This window comes from Oncorhynchus masou, chromosome 8 (assembly GCF_036934945.1).
Source record: "Oncorhynchus masou masou isolate Uvic2021 chromosome 8, UVic_Omas_1.1, whole genome shotgun sequence".
Classification (NCBI taxonomy): domain Eukaryota; kingdom Metazoa; phylum Chordata; class Actinopteri; order Salmoniformes; family Salmonidae; genus Oncorhynchus; species Oncorhynchus masou.
The window spans coordinates 36,289,274-36,306,874 of record NC_088219.1 but is presented as its reverse complement, the minus strand read 5'-3'; the positions used below and the strand labels follow the sequence as shown (position 1 = coordinate 36,306,874).

Genomic DNA, 17,601 nt, shown 5'->3' with positions numbered 1-17,601 from the left:
TATGATATTTTTGGAGTTCAATTGGTCACGTAAAGTGTTATTGTTCAGAAGGTCCCTGGTTCCAGCATTGGTCGGGACAGAGACGGAGCCTACTCTGTAACACAACACATAGCCTACTCAAATGCATGTGTGCATTATACTCACATGTGTGTAGTGTATACACTTATGTACAGTAAGTGTGAGTGAACATTCTCTGAGTGTTTCCTCCGTACAGACTGAGATATAACCCAGGGTCACACAATGACTTCAGCTGGGAAATGGGTTACCTCAGAAAAGCCCGTTTTCTAGCACACACACGCATACAGTAGCCATTACAGTAGCTTATGTATTTTCCCATTCAGCGCCCCACTGCAGAGCAGCCTAACTCGCTGCAGGAAGCGTTTATTGTTCTCAAAAAGCTATTTCTCCACAGCTGAGGAACAATTGCGGAAGACGAGGGTAAAAGGGTTTGTCTTCGGGTGAAAGAGAGGAGGACCAAAATGCAGCGTGATGAGTATCCATCTTTAATAGGAAACTTAAACAATGAACAAAAATACGACAAAAAATTAACGACGCCGAAACAGTCCCGTAAAAGTTAACACTGGAAACAGGAACAATCACCCACAAATTACCCAAAGAATATGGCTGCCTAAATATGGTTCCCAATCAGAGACAACGATAGACAGCTGTCTCTAATTGAGAACCAATCAAGGCAAGCATAGACTTACAAAAACACCTAGAAAGGTAACACCCCTATAAACATACAAAACCCCTAGACAAGGCAAAAAACACATACATCACCCATGTCACACCCTGACCTAACCAAAATAACAAGAAAAACAAAGAATACTAAGGTCAGGGTGTGACAGGGTCAGAGAGAACAAGGAGGAAAACATTACTGTTGTAATTGTTTTGTTGTGCAGACTGATGTATAGGAAAGGGAGTATGAGTAATGGTGTGAGTATGAGGGAGTATGAGTAATGGTGTGAGTATGAGGGAGTATGAGTAATGGTGTGAGTATGAGGGAGTATGAGTAATGGTGTGAGTATGAGGGAGTATGAGTAATGGTGTGAGTATGAGGGAGTATGAGTAATGGTGTGAGTATTAGTAATGGTGTGAGTATGAGGGAGTATGAGTAATGGTGTGAGTATGAGGGAGTATGAGTAATGGTGTGAGTATGAGGGAGTATGAGTAATGGTGTGAGTATGAGGGAGTATGAGTAATGGCGTGAGTATGAGGGAGTATGAGTAATGGCGTGAGTATGAGGGAGTATGAGTAATGGCGTGAGTATGAGGGAGTATGAGTAATGGCGTGAGTATGAGGGAGTATGAGTAATGGCGTGAGTATGAGGGAGTATGAGTAATGGTGTGAGTATGAGGGAGTATGAGTAATGGTGTGAGTATGAGGGAGTATGAGTAATGGTGTGAGGATGAGGGAGTATGAGTAATGGTGTGAGGATGAGGGAGTATGAGTAATGGTGTGAGGATGAGGGAGTATGAGTAATGGTGTGAGGATGAGGGAGTATGAGTAATGGTGTGAGTATGAGGGAGTATGAGTAATGGTGTGAGTATGAGGGAGTATGAGTAATGGTGAGTATGAGTAAATGGTGTGAGTATGAGGGAGTATGAGTAATGGTGTGAGTATGAGGGAGTATGAGTAATGGTGTGAGTATGAGGGAGTATGAGTAATGGTGTGAGTATGAGGGAGTATGAGTAATGGTGTGAGTATGAGGGAGTATGAGTAATGGTGTGCGTATGAGGGAGTATGAGTAATGGTGTGAGGATGAGGGAGTATGAGTAATGGTGTGAGTATGAGGGAGTATGAGTAATGGTGTGCGTATGAGGGAGTATGAGTAATGGTGTGCGTATGAGGGAGTATGAGTAATGGTGTGAGTATGAGGGAGTATGAGTAATGGTGTGCGTATGAGGGAGTATGAGTAATGGTGTGAGTATGAGGGAGTATGAGTAATGGTGTGCGTATGAGGGAGTATGAGTAATGGTGTGAGGATGAGGGAGTATGAGTAATGGTGTGCGTATGAGGGAGTATGAGTAATGGTGTGAGGATGAGGGAGTATGAGTAATGGTGTGCGTATGAGGGAGTATGAGTAATGGTGTGAGGATGAGGGAGTATGAGTAATGGTGTGCGTATGAGGGAGTATGAGTAATGGTGTGCGTATGAGGGAGTATGAGTAATGGTGTGAGTATGAGGGAGTATGAGTAATGGTGTGAGTATGAGGGAGTATGAGTAATGGTGTGAGTATGAGGGAGTATGAGTAATGGTGTGAGTATGAGGGAGTATGAGTAATGGTGTGAGTATGAGGGAGTATGAGTAATGGTGTGAGTATGAGGGAGTATGAGTAATGGTGTGAGTATGAGTAATGGTGTGAGTATGAGGGAGTATGAGTAATGGTGTGAGTATGAGGGAGTATGAGTAATGGTGTGAGTATGAGGGAGTATGAGTAATGGTGTGAGTATGAGGGAGTATGAGTAATGGTGTGCGTATGAGGGAGTATGAGTAATGGTGTGAGTATGAGGGAGTATGAGTAATGGTGTGAGTATGAGGGAGTATGAGTAATGGTGTGAGTATGAGGGAGTATGAGTAATGGTGTGAGTATGAGGGAGTATGAGTCATGGTGTGAGTATGAGGGAGTATGAGTAATGGTGTGAGTATGAGGGAGTATGAGTCATGGTGTGAGTATGAGGGAGTATGAGTCATGGTGTGAGTATGAGGGAGTATGAGTAATGGTGTGCGTGTGAGGGAGTATGAGTAATGGTGCGAGTGTGAGGGAGTATGAGTAATGGTGCGAGTATGAGGGAGTATGAGTAATGGTGCGAGTATGAGGGAGTATGAGTAATGGTGCGAGTATGAGGGAGTATGAGTAATGGTGCGAGTATGAGGGAGTATGAGTAATGGTGCGAGTATGAGGGAGTATGAGTAATGGTGCGAGTATGAGGGAGTATGAGTAATGGTGCGAGTATGAGGGAGTATGAGTAATGGTGCGAGTATGAGGGAGTATGAGTAATGGTGTATGAGTATGAGGGAGAGTAATGGTGCGAGTAAGTATGAGTAATGGTGCGAGTATGAGGGAGTATGAGTAATGGTGCGAGGAGGGAGTATGAGTAATGGTGCGAGTATGAGGGAGTATGAGTAATGGTGTGAGTATGAGGGAGTATGAGTAATGGTGTGAGTATGAGGGAGTATGAGTAATGGTGTGAGTATGAGGGAGTATGAGTAATGGTGTGAGTATGAGGGAGTATGAGTAATGGTGTGAGTATGAGGGAGTATGAGTAATGGTGTGAGTATGAGGGAGTATGAGTAATGGTGTGAGTATGAGGGAGTATGAGTAATGGTGTGAGTATGAGGGAGTATGAGTAATGGTGTGAGTATGAGGGAGTATGAGTAATGGTGTGAGTATGAGGGAGTATGAGTAATGGTGTGAGTATGAGGGAGTATGAGTAATGGTGTGAGTATGAGGGAGTATGAGTAATGGTGTGAGTATGAGGGAGTATGAGTAATGGTGTGAGTATGAGGGAGTATGAGTAATGGTGTGAGTATGAGGGAGTATGAGTAATGGTGTGAGTATGAGGGAGTATGAGTAATGGTGTGAGTATGAGGGAGTATGAGTAATGGTGTGAGTATGAGGGAGTATGAGTAATGGTGTGAGTATGAGTAATGGTGTGAGTATGAGGGAGTATGAGTAATGGTGTGAGTATGAGGGAGTATGAGTAATGGTGTGAGTATGAGGGAGTATGAGTAATGGTGTGAGTATGAGGGAGTATGAGTAATGGTGTGAGTATGAGGGAGTATGAGTAATGGTGTGAGTATGAGGGAGTATGAGTAATGGTGTGAGTATGAGGGAGTATGAGTAATGGTGTGAGTATGAGGGAGTATGAGTAATGGTGTGAGTATGAGGGAGTATGAGTAATGGTGTGAGTATGAGGGAGTATGAGTAATGGTGTGAGTATGAGGGAGTGGTAATGTGTGAGTATGAGGGAGTATGAGTATGGTGTGAGGAGAGTATGAGTAATGGTGTGAGTATGAGGGAGTATATGAGTAATGGTGTGAGTATGAGGGAGTATGAGTAATGGTGTGAGTATGAGGGAGTATGAGTAATGGTGTGAGTATGAGTAATGGTGTGAGTATGAGTATGAGTAATGGTGTGAGTATGAGGGAGTATGAGTAATGGTGAGTATGAGGGAGTATGAGTAATGGTGTGAGTATGAGGGAGTATGAGTAATGGTGTGAGTATGAGGGTATGAGTAATGGTGTGAGTATGAGGGAGTATGAGTAATGGTGTGAGGATGAGGGAGTATGAGTAATGGTGTGAGTATGAGGAGTAATGGTGTGAGTATGAGGGAATGGTAATGGTGTGAGTATGAGGGAGTATGAGTAATGGTGTGAGTATGAGGGAGTATGAGTAATGGTGTGAGTATGAGGGAGTATGAGTAATGGTGTGAGTATGAGGGAGTATGAGTAATGGTGTGAGTATGAGGGAGTATGAGTAATGGTGTGAGTATGAGGGAGTATGAGTAATGGTGTGAGTATGAGGGAGTATGAGTAATGGTGTGAGTATGAGGGAGTATGAGTAATGGTGTGAGTATGAGGGAGTATGAGTAATGGTGTGAGTATGAGGGAGTATGAGTAATGGTGTGAGTATGAGGGAGTATGAGTAATGGTGTGAGTATGAGGGAGTATGAGTAATGGTGTGAGTATGAGGGAGTATGAGTAATGGTGTGAGTATGAGGGAGTATGAGTAATGGTGTGAGTATGAGGGAGTATGAGTAATGGTGTGAGTATGAGGGAGTATGAGTAATGGTGTGAGTATGAGGGAGTATGAGTAATGGTGTGAGTATGAGGGAGTATGAGTAATGGTGTGAGTATGAGGGAGTATGAGTAATGGTGTGAGTATGAGGGAGTATGAGTAATGGTGTGAGTATGAGGGAGTATGAGTAATGGTGTGAGTATGAGGGAGTATGAGTAATGGTGTGAGTGAGGGAGTATGAGGGAGTATGAGTAATGGTGTGAGTATGAGGGAGTATGAGTAATGGTGTGAGTATGAGGGAGTATGAGTAATGGTGTGAGTATGAGGGAGTATGAGTAATGGTGTGAGTATGAGGGAGTATGAGTAATGGTGTGAGTATGAGGGAGTATGAGTAATGGTGTGAGTATGAGGGAGTATGAGTAATGGTGTGAGTATGAGGGAGTATGAGTAATGGTGTGAGTATGAGGGAGTATGAGTAATGGTGTGAGTATGAGGGAGTATGAGTAATGGTGTGAGTATGAGGGAGTATGAGTAATGGTGTGAGTATGAGGGAGTATGTATGAGGAGTATGAGTAATGGTGTGAGTATGAGGGAGTATGAGTAATGGTGTGAGTATGAGGGAGTATGAGTAATGGTGTGAGTATGAGGGAGTATGAGTAATGGTGTGAGTATGAGGGAGTATGAGTAATGGTGTGAGTATGAGGGAGTATGAGTAATGGTGTGAGTATGAGGGAGTATGAGTAATGGTGTGAGTATGAGGGAGTATGAGTAATGGTGTGAGTATGAGGGAGTATGAGTAATGGTGTGAGTATGAGGGAGTATGAGTAATGGTGTGAGTATGAGGGAGTATGAGTAATGGTGTGAGTATGAGGGAGTATGAGTAATGGTGTGAGTATGAGGGAGTATGAGTAATGGTGTGAGTATGAGGGAGTATGAGTAATGGTGTGAGTATGAGGGAGTATGAGTAATGGTGTGAGTATGAGGGAGTATGAGTAATGGTGTGAGTATGAGGGAGTATGAGTAATGGTGTGAGTATGAGGGAGTATGAGTAATGGTGTGAGTATGAGGGAGTATGAGTAATGGTGTGAGTAGGGGAGTATGAGTAATGGTGTGAGTATGAGGGAGTATGAGTAATGGTGTGAGTATGAGGGAGTATGAGTAATGGTGTGAGTATGAGGGAGTATGAGTAATGGTGTGAGTATGAGGGAGTATGAGTAATGGTGTGAGGATGAGGGAGTATGAGTAATGGTGTGAGTATGAGGGAGTATGAGTAATGGTGTGCTGGTGGTAAAATCAGTGTTCCTCTCAGTACCCTCCTTTTTCTCCTCCAAACCCAGAGGATGAGAGTTACTCTGCTCCCACTGGTTAAGCTTTTTTTTTTACAATAACTGTTAGTTGTTTGTTTTTGAAAGATTGATCTTATTATCGGTCTGGTATGAGTAAACAAGAAAGAGTAGATAAGAGGGTGAGGGTGGAACGGGGGGAGTGGGCGTGACACTCGTTCGTAACTCTATCTTAATCTTCACATAGTCTTCTCAAAATGACTAATCTGATATGAGAGAGAGAGAGAGAGAGAGAGAGAGAGAGAGAGAGAGAGAGAGAAGAAATAGAAATGCAGCTGGGTCTGGTGACTGTGTTATCTCTCTGATTGCTCTTAATGGGACCTGGAAACTGTGTCGTTCCGAGGAGGAAATGTGCTGATCAGACGATAGGAAGGGGAGGAAAATGGCTCCAGAAAATCATAACAGGCAAGGAACATGAGGAGAAACAGCTAGTGGAGACCAGGGAGGGGTTGTTCAAATAATGGTGGAACCCAGCGGGAGAAAGTAGACTATCTATAGTGGCTCACAGATTATTCAGTTTGTGTAATGACTGTAACTCAGGGACGAATACGCCCAAAGAAGCCCATCAGGCCGGGTGGTAAACTAAGCTGTGAGCTGGTTTAACGCATCCTGGTGTAGCGCAACAGTGTGGGTTTACCCAATGCCTTTTTTCTAACTGGCAATAATGTTAGGCCGAAATTCAATTCGAGGCTCGTTGTAGAGCACTTCAAGTGTGAAGATCATTTCAGACATCTGCCGTGTTAACAGTGAATGTGATCTCCTTCGAATGTGGGAACGCTGCCTTTAAAAGGCGCATTGTCAACAGCGCTCTACAACGCACCTTGGATGGAATCCCAGCCTTCGTCTTACCCCTCCGGACAGGCCTCCTGCTATTAAGACAATCATAGCAACCCCCTGGAGGCCTACTGGCCACTTAGGTCTTAGAGAACCACTTGGGCTAACACACGCTATCAAGATGACCGACTAAACTTTTCCATGAGATAGCATCGTGGTTGTCAGAGTGTTTAAACGTGACGGTAAACAGACAATACACTGTAGATGTAAACAGTGACATGTCTGTCACCGCAGTGATTGCTCTGGCAGGAAACACACAGCATTAGTCTGATTGCTGCTAGCATCTCAAGCATCATTAGCGTAGTTAGCAGCATTAGGATTGTTACCATCATTAGTCCTTTATGGAATAACTTTCAAGTGGACCGAATGTCATGAGAATGATCTCCCCCCCCCAAAAAAAAATCGTCCCATTATTGTTCTTGGAACTATTGACATAACGTCCCATAACTAGAATAGAAATCGTCCTGAGGATGTCCCCCTGAGAGATATCGGGAACTGTATGAGGAAAGAGAGGGCTATTTTATATGACATACAGTTCATGGTAAAAGGCAGTGCAAGTTTGTGAAACATTGTGACATTGTGGGGCTGCCCAAAGTCCTTGGAATGTTCTTGTTACTCACCCAAAACCATGCTAGCCGCAACCCAATGTTTAGCAGTGACTTGAGAGGGACTGGCTACGATGTGGCCCACCATTGGGACCCAACCCAGTGTTTGGGAAGCACTGGTCCTGGGTTATCTGTGGTCATACAACTGGATACTCTGCTATGCTGAAATAGAACTACAGAGAACAAAGTGACCACTAATTCAGACATACAAATACACATACATGCACCAAGTGTCAGACCCAACACGCACGCGTATCAAATTCTGGATGCAAAACACATACACGCCAGGAGATGTTTCAGCAGGGGCGGCAGGTAGCCTAGTGGTTAGAGCGTTGTGCCAGTAACAAAAAGGTTTCTGGATCGAATCCCCGAGCTGACAAGGTAAAAATCTGAACAAGGCATTTAACCCACTGTTCCCGGGTAGGCTGTCATTGTAAATACAAATTTGTTCTTAACTGACTTGCCTAGTTAAATAAAGTAAAAATGTAAGGTGTGTGTGTGTGTGTGTGTGTGTGTGTGTGTGTGTGTGTGTGTGTGTGTTTAAAATCAGAGGCAGGACATCTTAACTGCTACTCCCTCCTCTCTCTCTCAGCTGACCCCCAATAAGTAACACACTCCCCTTCCCTGCCTGGAGAAGCTGTCACTCTGACCCCCTTGGTTGCTCCTGTGCTTTATTCCTCCACCCACATACACAGTTAAGATGTCCTGACTCTGTCCTACCGTTTCCCCTGAGCCGATGGTTCTCTGGTAACAGTGATCATCCCCTCCTCACTTTCCACATTACTGCTTGAAATGGCTCCAAGAGTCTTCAACAAGTGAGAAGCATATAACAGTGTGTTTCAGTCATTTTTAGCCCAGCCCCGGTGGATACATTTGGGATGGGCATTTTTTAAATTTTTAATTTTTATTTTTATCTTTATTTAACCAGGCAAGTCAGTTAAGAACACATTCTTATTTTCAATGGCGGCCTGGGAACAGTGGTTTAACTGCCTGTTCAGGGGCAGAACGACAGATTTGTACCTTGTCAGCTCGGGGGTTTGAACTCACAACCTTCCGGTTACTAGTCCAACACTCTAACCACTAGGCTACCCTGCCGCCCACTCGCTCTCTTTTGTCTTATTACCTTTGCCCCCCTGTCCTCTTGCCCATCCCCCAGCTTCTCACCAGGCCTCCCAGCCTTGAGGTGTGTTTGTCTGTGCACAGCTAACTACCTGCATCCCAGGCTCTGATGTAGATTATGAGGCCCAGAAAGCTAAGTCAGAGACACCTGGTGCTCAAGTAATACACACATCGGCATGCAACACACACACCATAGCCGAGCAGAGGAAACATCTGGCCAGGATGCTAATACAACACACACACACAAACACCAAGCAGTGATTTCATGTCTGGGCCAGGGACCATTGTATAGATAGCTAGTGGACATCCGTGACCCCTCACCCAGTGCCTGACATCATACACTGTGTGTGTGTGTGTGTGTGTGTGTGTGTGTGTGTGTGTGTGTGTGTGTGTGTGTGTGTGTGTGTGTGTGTGTGTGTGTGTGAGAGAGAACTGAGAATGTGCGTGCGTGCATACTTCACTAATGACATTTCGATACAGATAAGAGCTAATTGTCATATGAATGGAATGTTGTTTGTCAGCATGTCGACAACAACAAACATCTAGTGCATCTGTGAATGTTGCTCTAATACATTTAATTTAAAACCCATTCACCCTTCATGTAGTAAACTTCATTATGGAAATCAGACTGGGGGGGGGGGGGTTATATAAGGAAGGGGAAGTTGATTATAAGCAAATATATTATTATTTGAATGAATTCTCACGCAGGCGTTAAGTACCCTCAACCTACAAAACATCCACGACAAAACACAAACTTCATTTCTTGTTTTGTGATTCTTTCTCCTGTTTAGGACAAAGTTGTTATCTGGGAGTCCCAGGCTTCCCTCCTCCATCCCTGTCTGTCTGTGTGACTGTCTGTGTGTGTGTGTGTGTGTGTGTGTGTGACTGTGTGTGTGACTGTGTGTGTGACTGTGTGTGACTGTGTGTGTGTGTTTTTTGGCCATCGTGCCACTGTGGAGGCATTGGTGTGGTTAAGAGTATTTAGTTTTGCCACATGTTGATTTAGTAATTAGGAGGGGTCCACATCGTTATCAACACGCATCACTTCCCTCAGCAGTAAACACTGTGGGCCCACATTACCCATCACACACACACACAGAGTGATGAGTGCGCATCTTCTCACAATGTGTAACACACACAAACATCGGGAGTCAGTGTGATTGTTACTTAGACTAACCAGTCACTTACTGTAAGTTTAGTGAGACCAGACAATAATAAAAGAACATTGAGAGAACATTTGCCAACCTTGTGGGAACACAATAGTGAGAACCAACAGAGCCCTATGGAGAGTATTCTGGCTACCTCTATCAAATCAAATCAAAGTTTGTCACGTGCGCCGAATACAACACCTTACAGCAAAATGGTTACTTCAGGCTCTAACCAACAGTGCAAAAAGGTATTAGATGAACAATAGGTAGGTAAAGATATAAAACAACAGTAAAAAGACAGGCTATATACAGTAGAGAGGCTATAAAAGTAGCGAGGCTACATACAGACACCGGTTAGTCAGGCTGATTGAGGTAGTATGTACATGTAGATATGGTTAAAGTGACTATGGATATATGATGAACAGAGAGTAGCAGTAGCGTAAAAGAGGGGTTGGGGTGGACACATTGCAAATAGTCCAGGAAGCCATTTGATGACCTGTTCAGGAGTCTTATGGCTTGGGGGTAAAAACTGTTGAGAAGCCTATTTGTCCTAGACTTGGCACTCCTGTACCGCTTGTCATGCGGTAGTAGAGAGAACAGTCTATGACTGGGGTGGCTGGGGTCTTTGACCATTTTTAGGGCCTTCCTCTGACACCGCCTGGTGTAGAGGTCCTGGATGGCAGGCAGCTTTGCCCCAGTGATGTACTGGGCCGTACGCACTACCCTCTGTAGTGCCTTGTGGTCAGAGGCTGAGCAATTGCCTTACCAGGCAGTGATGCAACCAGTCGGGATGCTCTCAATGTTGCAGCTGTAGAACATTTTGAGGATCTCAGGACCCATGACAAATCTTTTTAGTTTCCTGAGGGGGAATAGACTTTGTCATGCCCTCTTCACGACTGTCACGACAGATGTTTGGACCATTCTAGTTTGTTGTTGATGTGGACACCAAGGAACTTGAATCTCTCAACCTGCTCCACTACAGCCCCGTCGATGAGAATGGGGGCGTGCTCGGTCCTGAATGTGAATACTATCGAAAAGCACTGTATAAAGATATAACAGATTCAAAACTCTTGGTCTCTCCATTGTCTTTCCAATGTTTGCATTGATCCTTACCGTCATTCACCCGGCACAGCCAGAAGAGGACTGGCCACCCCACATAGCCTGGTTCCTCTCTAGGTTTCTTCCTAGGTTTTGGCCTTTCTAGGGAGTTTTTCCTAGCCACCGTTCTTCTACACCTGCATTGCTTGCTGTTTGGGGTTTTAGGCTGGGTTTCTGTACAGCACTTTGGGATATCAGCTGATGTATAAATACATTTGATTTGATTTGATTCCATCTCCATCCCTCCAACCATCCACCCCTTTCCACCACTCTTTCCATCCTTCTCTCTCCTAGCAGCTGTGTCCAGCGATAGGCCAGAGAATGACACAGCGGACAACACTTCCTGTTTATGTATTTCCCAGAATGCCATGTGGCAGGCAAGAGGTCTCGGGAAAGACGGCGAGGACACAAATAGGGAAAGGAAAGAGAAACAGACTTTGTCTGACATTGGCTTGTGGGGAACATGCACACACAAACACATACACTTAAGTGATACTAGTTTTCTTAATAGTTTTTCTCAGAGGTAAAGCTGAGGCAGGGCCTGGCTGGGCAGAGGTCCTGCCAGATTAAACACTTACCCACCCAGAGGTCCTGCCTTACAATATATATATATATATATATATATATATATATATATATATATATATATATATATATATTACACACATTACCAGTCAAACGTTTGTACACATCTACTCATTCCAGGGACTTTCTTTATTTTCACTATTTTCTACATTGTAGAATAATAGTGAAGACATCAAAATTATGAAATAACACATATGGAATCATGCAGTAACCAAAAAAGTGTTAAACAAAGTATATTTGAGATTCTTCAAAGTAGCCACCTTTGGCCTTGATGACAGCTTTGCACACTCTTGGCATGCTCTCAAACACCTTCATGAGGTAGTCTCCTGGAATGCATTTCAATTAACAGGTGTGCATTGTTAAAAGTTCATTTGTGGGATTACTTTCTTTCTTAATGATTTTGAGCCAATCAGTTGTGTTGTGACAAGGTAGGGGTGGTATACAGAAGATAGCCCTATTTGGTAAAAGACCAAGTCCATATTATGGCAAGAACAGCTCAAATAAGCAAAGAGAAACGACAGTCAATCATTACTTGAAGACATGAAGGTCAGTCAAACCTGAAAATTTCAAGAACTTCATAAGTTTCTTCAAATGCAGTCGTAAAAACCATCAAGCGCCTTGATGAAACTGGCTCTCATGAGGACCACCACAGGAAAGAAAGACCCAGAGTTACCTCTGCTGCAGAGGATAAGTTCATTAGAGTTACCAGACTCAGAAATTGCAGCCCAAATAAATGCTTCACAGAGTTCAAGTAACAGACACATCTCAACATAAACTGTTGAGAGGAGACTGCGTGAATCAGGCCTTCATGGTCGAATTGCTGCAAATAAACTACTAAAGGACACCAATAAGAAGAAGAGACTTGCTTGGGCCAAGAAACACAAGCAATGGACATTAGCTCAGGGAAAAATCTGTCCTTTGGTCAGATGAGTCCAAATTTGAGATTTTTGGTTCCAACCACCATGTCTTTGTGAGATGCAGAATAGGTGAAGGAATGATCTCTGCATGTATGGTTCCTGCCGTGAAGCATGGAGTAGGTGTGATGGTGTGGGAGTGCTTTGCTGGTGACATTGTCAGTGATTTATTTATAATTCAAGGTACACTTAACCAGCATGGCTACCACAGCATTCTGCAGTGATACGTCATCCCATCTGGTTTGCGCTTAGTGGGACTATCATTTGCTTTTTAACAGGAAAATGACCCAACACACCTCCAGGCTGTGTAAGGGCTATCTGACCAAGAAGGAGAGTGATAGAGTGCTGCATCAGATGACCTGGCCTCCACAGGCACCTGACCTCAACCCAATTGAGATGGTTTGGGATGAGTTAGACTGCAGAGTGAAGGAAAAGCAGCCAACAAGTGCTCAGCATATGTGAGAACTCCTTCACCACTGTTGGAAAAGCATTCCAGGTGAAACTGGTTGAGAGAATGCCAAACGTGTGCGAAGCTGTCATCAAGGCAATGTTTGGCAACTTTGAATAATCTAAAATATAACATATATTTTGATTTGTTTAACACTTTTTTGATTACTACATGATTCCATATGTGTTATTTCACAGTTTTGATGTCTTCAGTATTATTCAACAATATTGAAAATGTCAGAGAGACGGGCAGTTTTTTTCAAATCTCTGTTGAAAACCAAATGCTTGTCTAAAAGAGAGGGGAAATAATGTCTAGATGCTTTTTTTTACCCCTTTTTCTCCCCAATTTCGTGGTATCCAATTGTTTTTTAGTAGCTACTATCTTGTCTCATCGCTACAACTCCCGTACGGGCTCGCAACTCCCGTACGGGCTCGGGAGAGACGAAGGTTGAAAGTCATGCGTCCTCCGATACACAACCCAACCAAGCCGCACTGCTTCTTTACACAGCGCGCATCCAACCCGGAAGCCAGCCGCACCAATGTGTCGGAGGAAACACCGTGCACCTGGCAACCTTGGTTAGCTCACACTGCGCCCGGCCCGCCACAGGAGTCGCTGGTGCGCGATGAGACAAGGACATCCCTACCTGCCAAACCCTCCCTAACCCGGACGACGCTAGGCCAATTGTGCGTTGCCCCACGGACCTCCCGGTTGCGGCCGGTTACGACAGAGCCTGGGCGCGAACCCAGTCTCTGATGGCACAGCTGGCGCTGCAGTACAGTGCCCTTAACGACTGCGCTACCCGGGAGGCCTCGAGATGCTTTTTTACATTGGAGGTACATTTTGGTTCTGGCTGATGAGACAGAATGCACCGTGAAATTGAACAGCAAATAGGCATTTCAATGTCATAGCTTTAGCCAGTGGTAACTTGTGAATTATAAACCAAGTAGTTTGGGTCCTGGATGCTGATTGGCTGGAAGCTGTGGAATATCAGACAATATAGTATGAGTATGACACAAAATGACATGTTTACTGTCCTCACGCTGGTAACCAGTTTATAATAGCAATAAGGCTCCTCAGGTGTTTGTGGTATATGGCCAATATACCACGGCTAAGGGCTGTATCCAGGCACTTCGTGTTGCGTTGCGCTTAAGAACAGCCCTTAGCTGTGGTATATTGGCCATATACCACACCCGCTCAGGCCACATTGCCTAAATAGACACCGACTGGAATGCGGTTTTAACATATCCACATTAAGGATAGGATTAAACCCGCCTGTTGTATAAATACACACACACACACTATGGTTTGCATATATTGTTTAACAACGAATTAAATCGGTTTTCTCCTAATCTAAATCATGTCTATTATCATAAATAGTTGACCATTTCTGTTTCTGGTCTTCTGACCTCACATCATTGTTATTTTTTCTTTCTTCCTCAGGATCAATTCCAGGAAGACAGTTAACCTCTTGTGTTCCTTTTTCTGTTACTGCCATGCACACACTCTCTCCCCCTCTCTCTCTCTCTCTCCCCTCTCTCTCTCTCGCTCTCTCTGTCTCTGTCTCTGCCTCTGTCTCTCTCTCTCCCCCCCCTCTCTCTCTCTCTCTCTCTCTCTCTCTCTCTCTCTCTCTCTCTCTCCCTCTCTCGCTCTCTGTCTGTCTCTCTCTCTCTCCTCATTGAACTCTTTTGTCTCTCCGCATCCGAATTCTGCCTACTCATTGGCTGATGCGGAGATGCGCTTGTCACTGGTTGGCTCAAAGTTTATCCGCTTTGTTTTGACATATGTGTGCAACTGTCACACTGGACGTTAGCGTGCGAATAACGGTCCCATAAATGGCAAAGGCTGCACTCCCTTCTGGCACAGAGTGGATTCAGACCTGCCAGAGAGCCTATATACCTTATTAAACAGGTTCTTCTCCTAGCCTCTCTTTGATCATCTATTACAAGCCTAACATTTCTAGAGCGAATAGGAGATAGAGATTCTTCTGATACTCGAGTGGATATTAATTGACATTTGTGTTCACTCTCCTCTCTCTGTTTTAAAGAAGAAAAAGGCTCACCATGCTCTCTGCGTGTCTGGAGGTCCTTGGGATGGGGTTGTGCCTACTGGGCTCGCTCCTGGTCATGGTCGCGTGCGGGCTGCCCATGTGGAAGGTGACAGCGTTCATCGATATGAATATCGTGGTTGCGCAGACCATCTGGGACGGGCTCTGGATGTCGTGCGTGGTGCAGAGCACGGGTCAGATGCAGTGCAAAATGCACGACTCGATGCTTGCGCTCAGCCAGGACCTGCAGACGGCGCGCGCCCTCACGGTGATATCGGCGGTGCTGGGGGTGGCAGGGCTGGTGGTGACCATCGCTGGAGCTCAGTGCACCAACTGCATCAAAACCGAATCGGTGAAAGCCAAAGTGGTGAACGCAGGTGGGGTGGTCTACATCATCAGCGGTCTATTGGTGCTGGTTCCCCTCTGTTGGATGGCCAATAACATCATAGTAGACTTCTATAACCCAGATGTGTCCTCGTCCAAGAAGAGGGAGATAGGAGCAGCCATCTACATTGGCTGGGCGGCCACAGCCCTGCTCCTTCTGGGGGGAACCCTGCTGTGCTGCTCCTGTCCCCAGGGAGCCAAGAGCGCCTACCCCATCAAATATGCCCCCACCAAGACCATCTCGGCCAATGGAGACTTCGACAAGAAACATTATGTGTAGGTGAGGAGAGGAGAGTTTTACTCACATCAAAACTTGGCACAGGACCTGGACGGACAAGTTGTCTACTTAGCCTACTGTTTGATGCCCATTGCCTATGTTATCTTTATTGTGTTTCTCTAGAACGGAAGCTTCGATAAGGGACATTAAGGCCAGATGATATCAGGATACTTTTTCCCTTTGCTTTGATTGGCGACTTCACCAAAATGTATTTAAGCTACAACTTTGTTTAGGCGTCTGGCCATGGGTTCATGGGTCTGATGAACAGAAAAGGAAAAATTCTATTTTTTGCCGAAGGAATGGAACCCTATACGCGCCGAGATCGTAGCTCAAGACTGACCAAGAAGTTGAAACACTTGTTGTGTAGTCTATCTATTGCGTAACATTTTTTAAGACTTAAATCTTGTATTTGCATATGATTATTTTACATCAGGTATTATATAGGCTTTCTGTAAAAATGTTCGTGTTCATGCTGTTATCGGTTGACACTAGTCTATTGTTTCGCCAGAGTCTGCTGTCACGGTCTGTGCGCTCTGTGAATAAAGCTCATTGTTCTCCACTGACTTTAGTGTGTCTGCTTGGAAGTTTTAAATAACCACATAATGTACATCTTTGCAGAGACTGGTAATAGTTAACATGTTTAGGTTCCCACACTGGACTCTTCCTTTGTAACACAGTGAATGCTACTCAGACAAATGTTCACTCATACCATGATCAAAGGAGCTTATTTGCGTTTGAATGCTGTTGTATTTTACTGCATGGCTGAGTGTGTATCTATCTTTTGTCCTAGCCCTCTTTAAAGTACTGGGCAATTGTTGTTCTTTAATAAAAAAGGAAATCCCAATTCACAATCTCCCTTTTGTTTCTGTGTAGTAGTATTATTGTGCATTAGGCTACTTTTATTATAATATTATGACTGAATATCTGACTGAATATCTTTATCAAGTAAAGTTCACAATACAGTTTCAGTTGAACTACTGAAGTTTCTCTACATTGTCCTTTTACCACACACCACACACACACACACACATACCAAAGCCTTACACAAACATAGAGGGAATGTGTGTAATCCTAACCACGGCCAATTCAGCACACACCAGCTATCACCTTCTGGTTCACAATGACATAAACAAGCACTGATGGATGAATGTGACTCAAAGTGACTGAATGTAAAAACACAAGCTAATAACAGAACGGTTCACAAAAACGCTTTGGCCCAAAAATGTGTCATATTTACTTGGAGAGCAGCGTGCGTGAGTCTAACAGAAAGGGAGAACTACAGTAGGCCTACAGGACTGTTCTCTGAACACAGTACAGCAAATCTCAAATGACACTGTGCGGGTTTTCGCTCCTCCCTTGTAATTGATTAGGAACTCCCCTCTCCTGGTTGTCTAGGTGTTAATTGGACATAAATTGAAAGCAAACAATAAAAACCATTAGACATTCTACCCTCTGGGAATTGAGATTGACACCCCCTGGTATAGTGGCTAGGGGATAATAGCTAGGAAGGGAGTGGCAGAGTGTGGATTTGGGATTGGGTGTGTGCCTCTACTGAAGCTGCCTGTGTCAGAAGGTCAGAGGTTAGGGTGGTGTCTTATCTGGTGTCGTTTCCAGTCGCTATCTTGGGAGAACCACTTCCCGCACTCAGAGATGGAGCCCGAGAAGAAGGCTGACATTTTACGTGTCCCTAACTGATTGTGTTTTTTTGTTTGTTTCTTTACATTGTTTGTAACTTATTTTTTTACTTATTTTGTACCTAATGTTGCAGCTACTGTCTCTTATAACCAAAAAGATCTTCAGGACATCATAACTGCGATTACTCACCATGAACTGGCAGAATCCTTTTTTTCCTTTAACGAGTCCGACGAGCCCGAAGTGAATGATATACTGCTTCCCCGGGAACAGGCCCAGATCCCCATCATTTGCGTGAAGACAAGGCAGAGAAAAAGGGTCCGGAGGTCGGGGTGCCTTCTGAGAATTCGTAGGCAATCAAATAAACCACCACCGCCTTCCATTCTGCTAGCAAACGTGCTGTCTTTGGAAAATAAAATTGATGACCTA

The 17,601-nt window shown here is 44.3% G+C and overlaps 1 protein-coding gene across 1 annotated transcript; it reads left to right on the top strand.

The window, feature by feature from the left end:
- Positions 1-14,621: 14,621 nt before the first annotated feature.
- LOC135544590 (claudin-4-like) lies at positions 14,622-16,393 on the top strand. Its single transcript, XM_064972320.1, has one exon. It carries the CDS (start codon positions 14,896-14,898, stop codon positions 15,541-15,543), a length of 648 nt encoding a protein of 215 aa, XP_064828392.1. The 5' UTR covers positions 14,622-14,895; the 3' UTR covers positions 15,544-16,393.
- Positions 16,394-17,601: the final 1,208 nt, after the last annotated feature.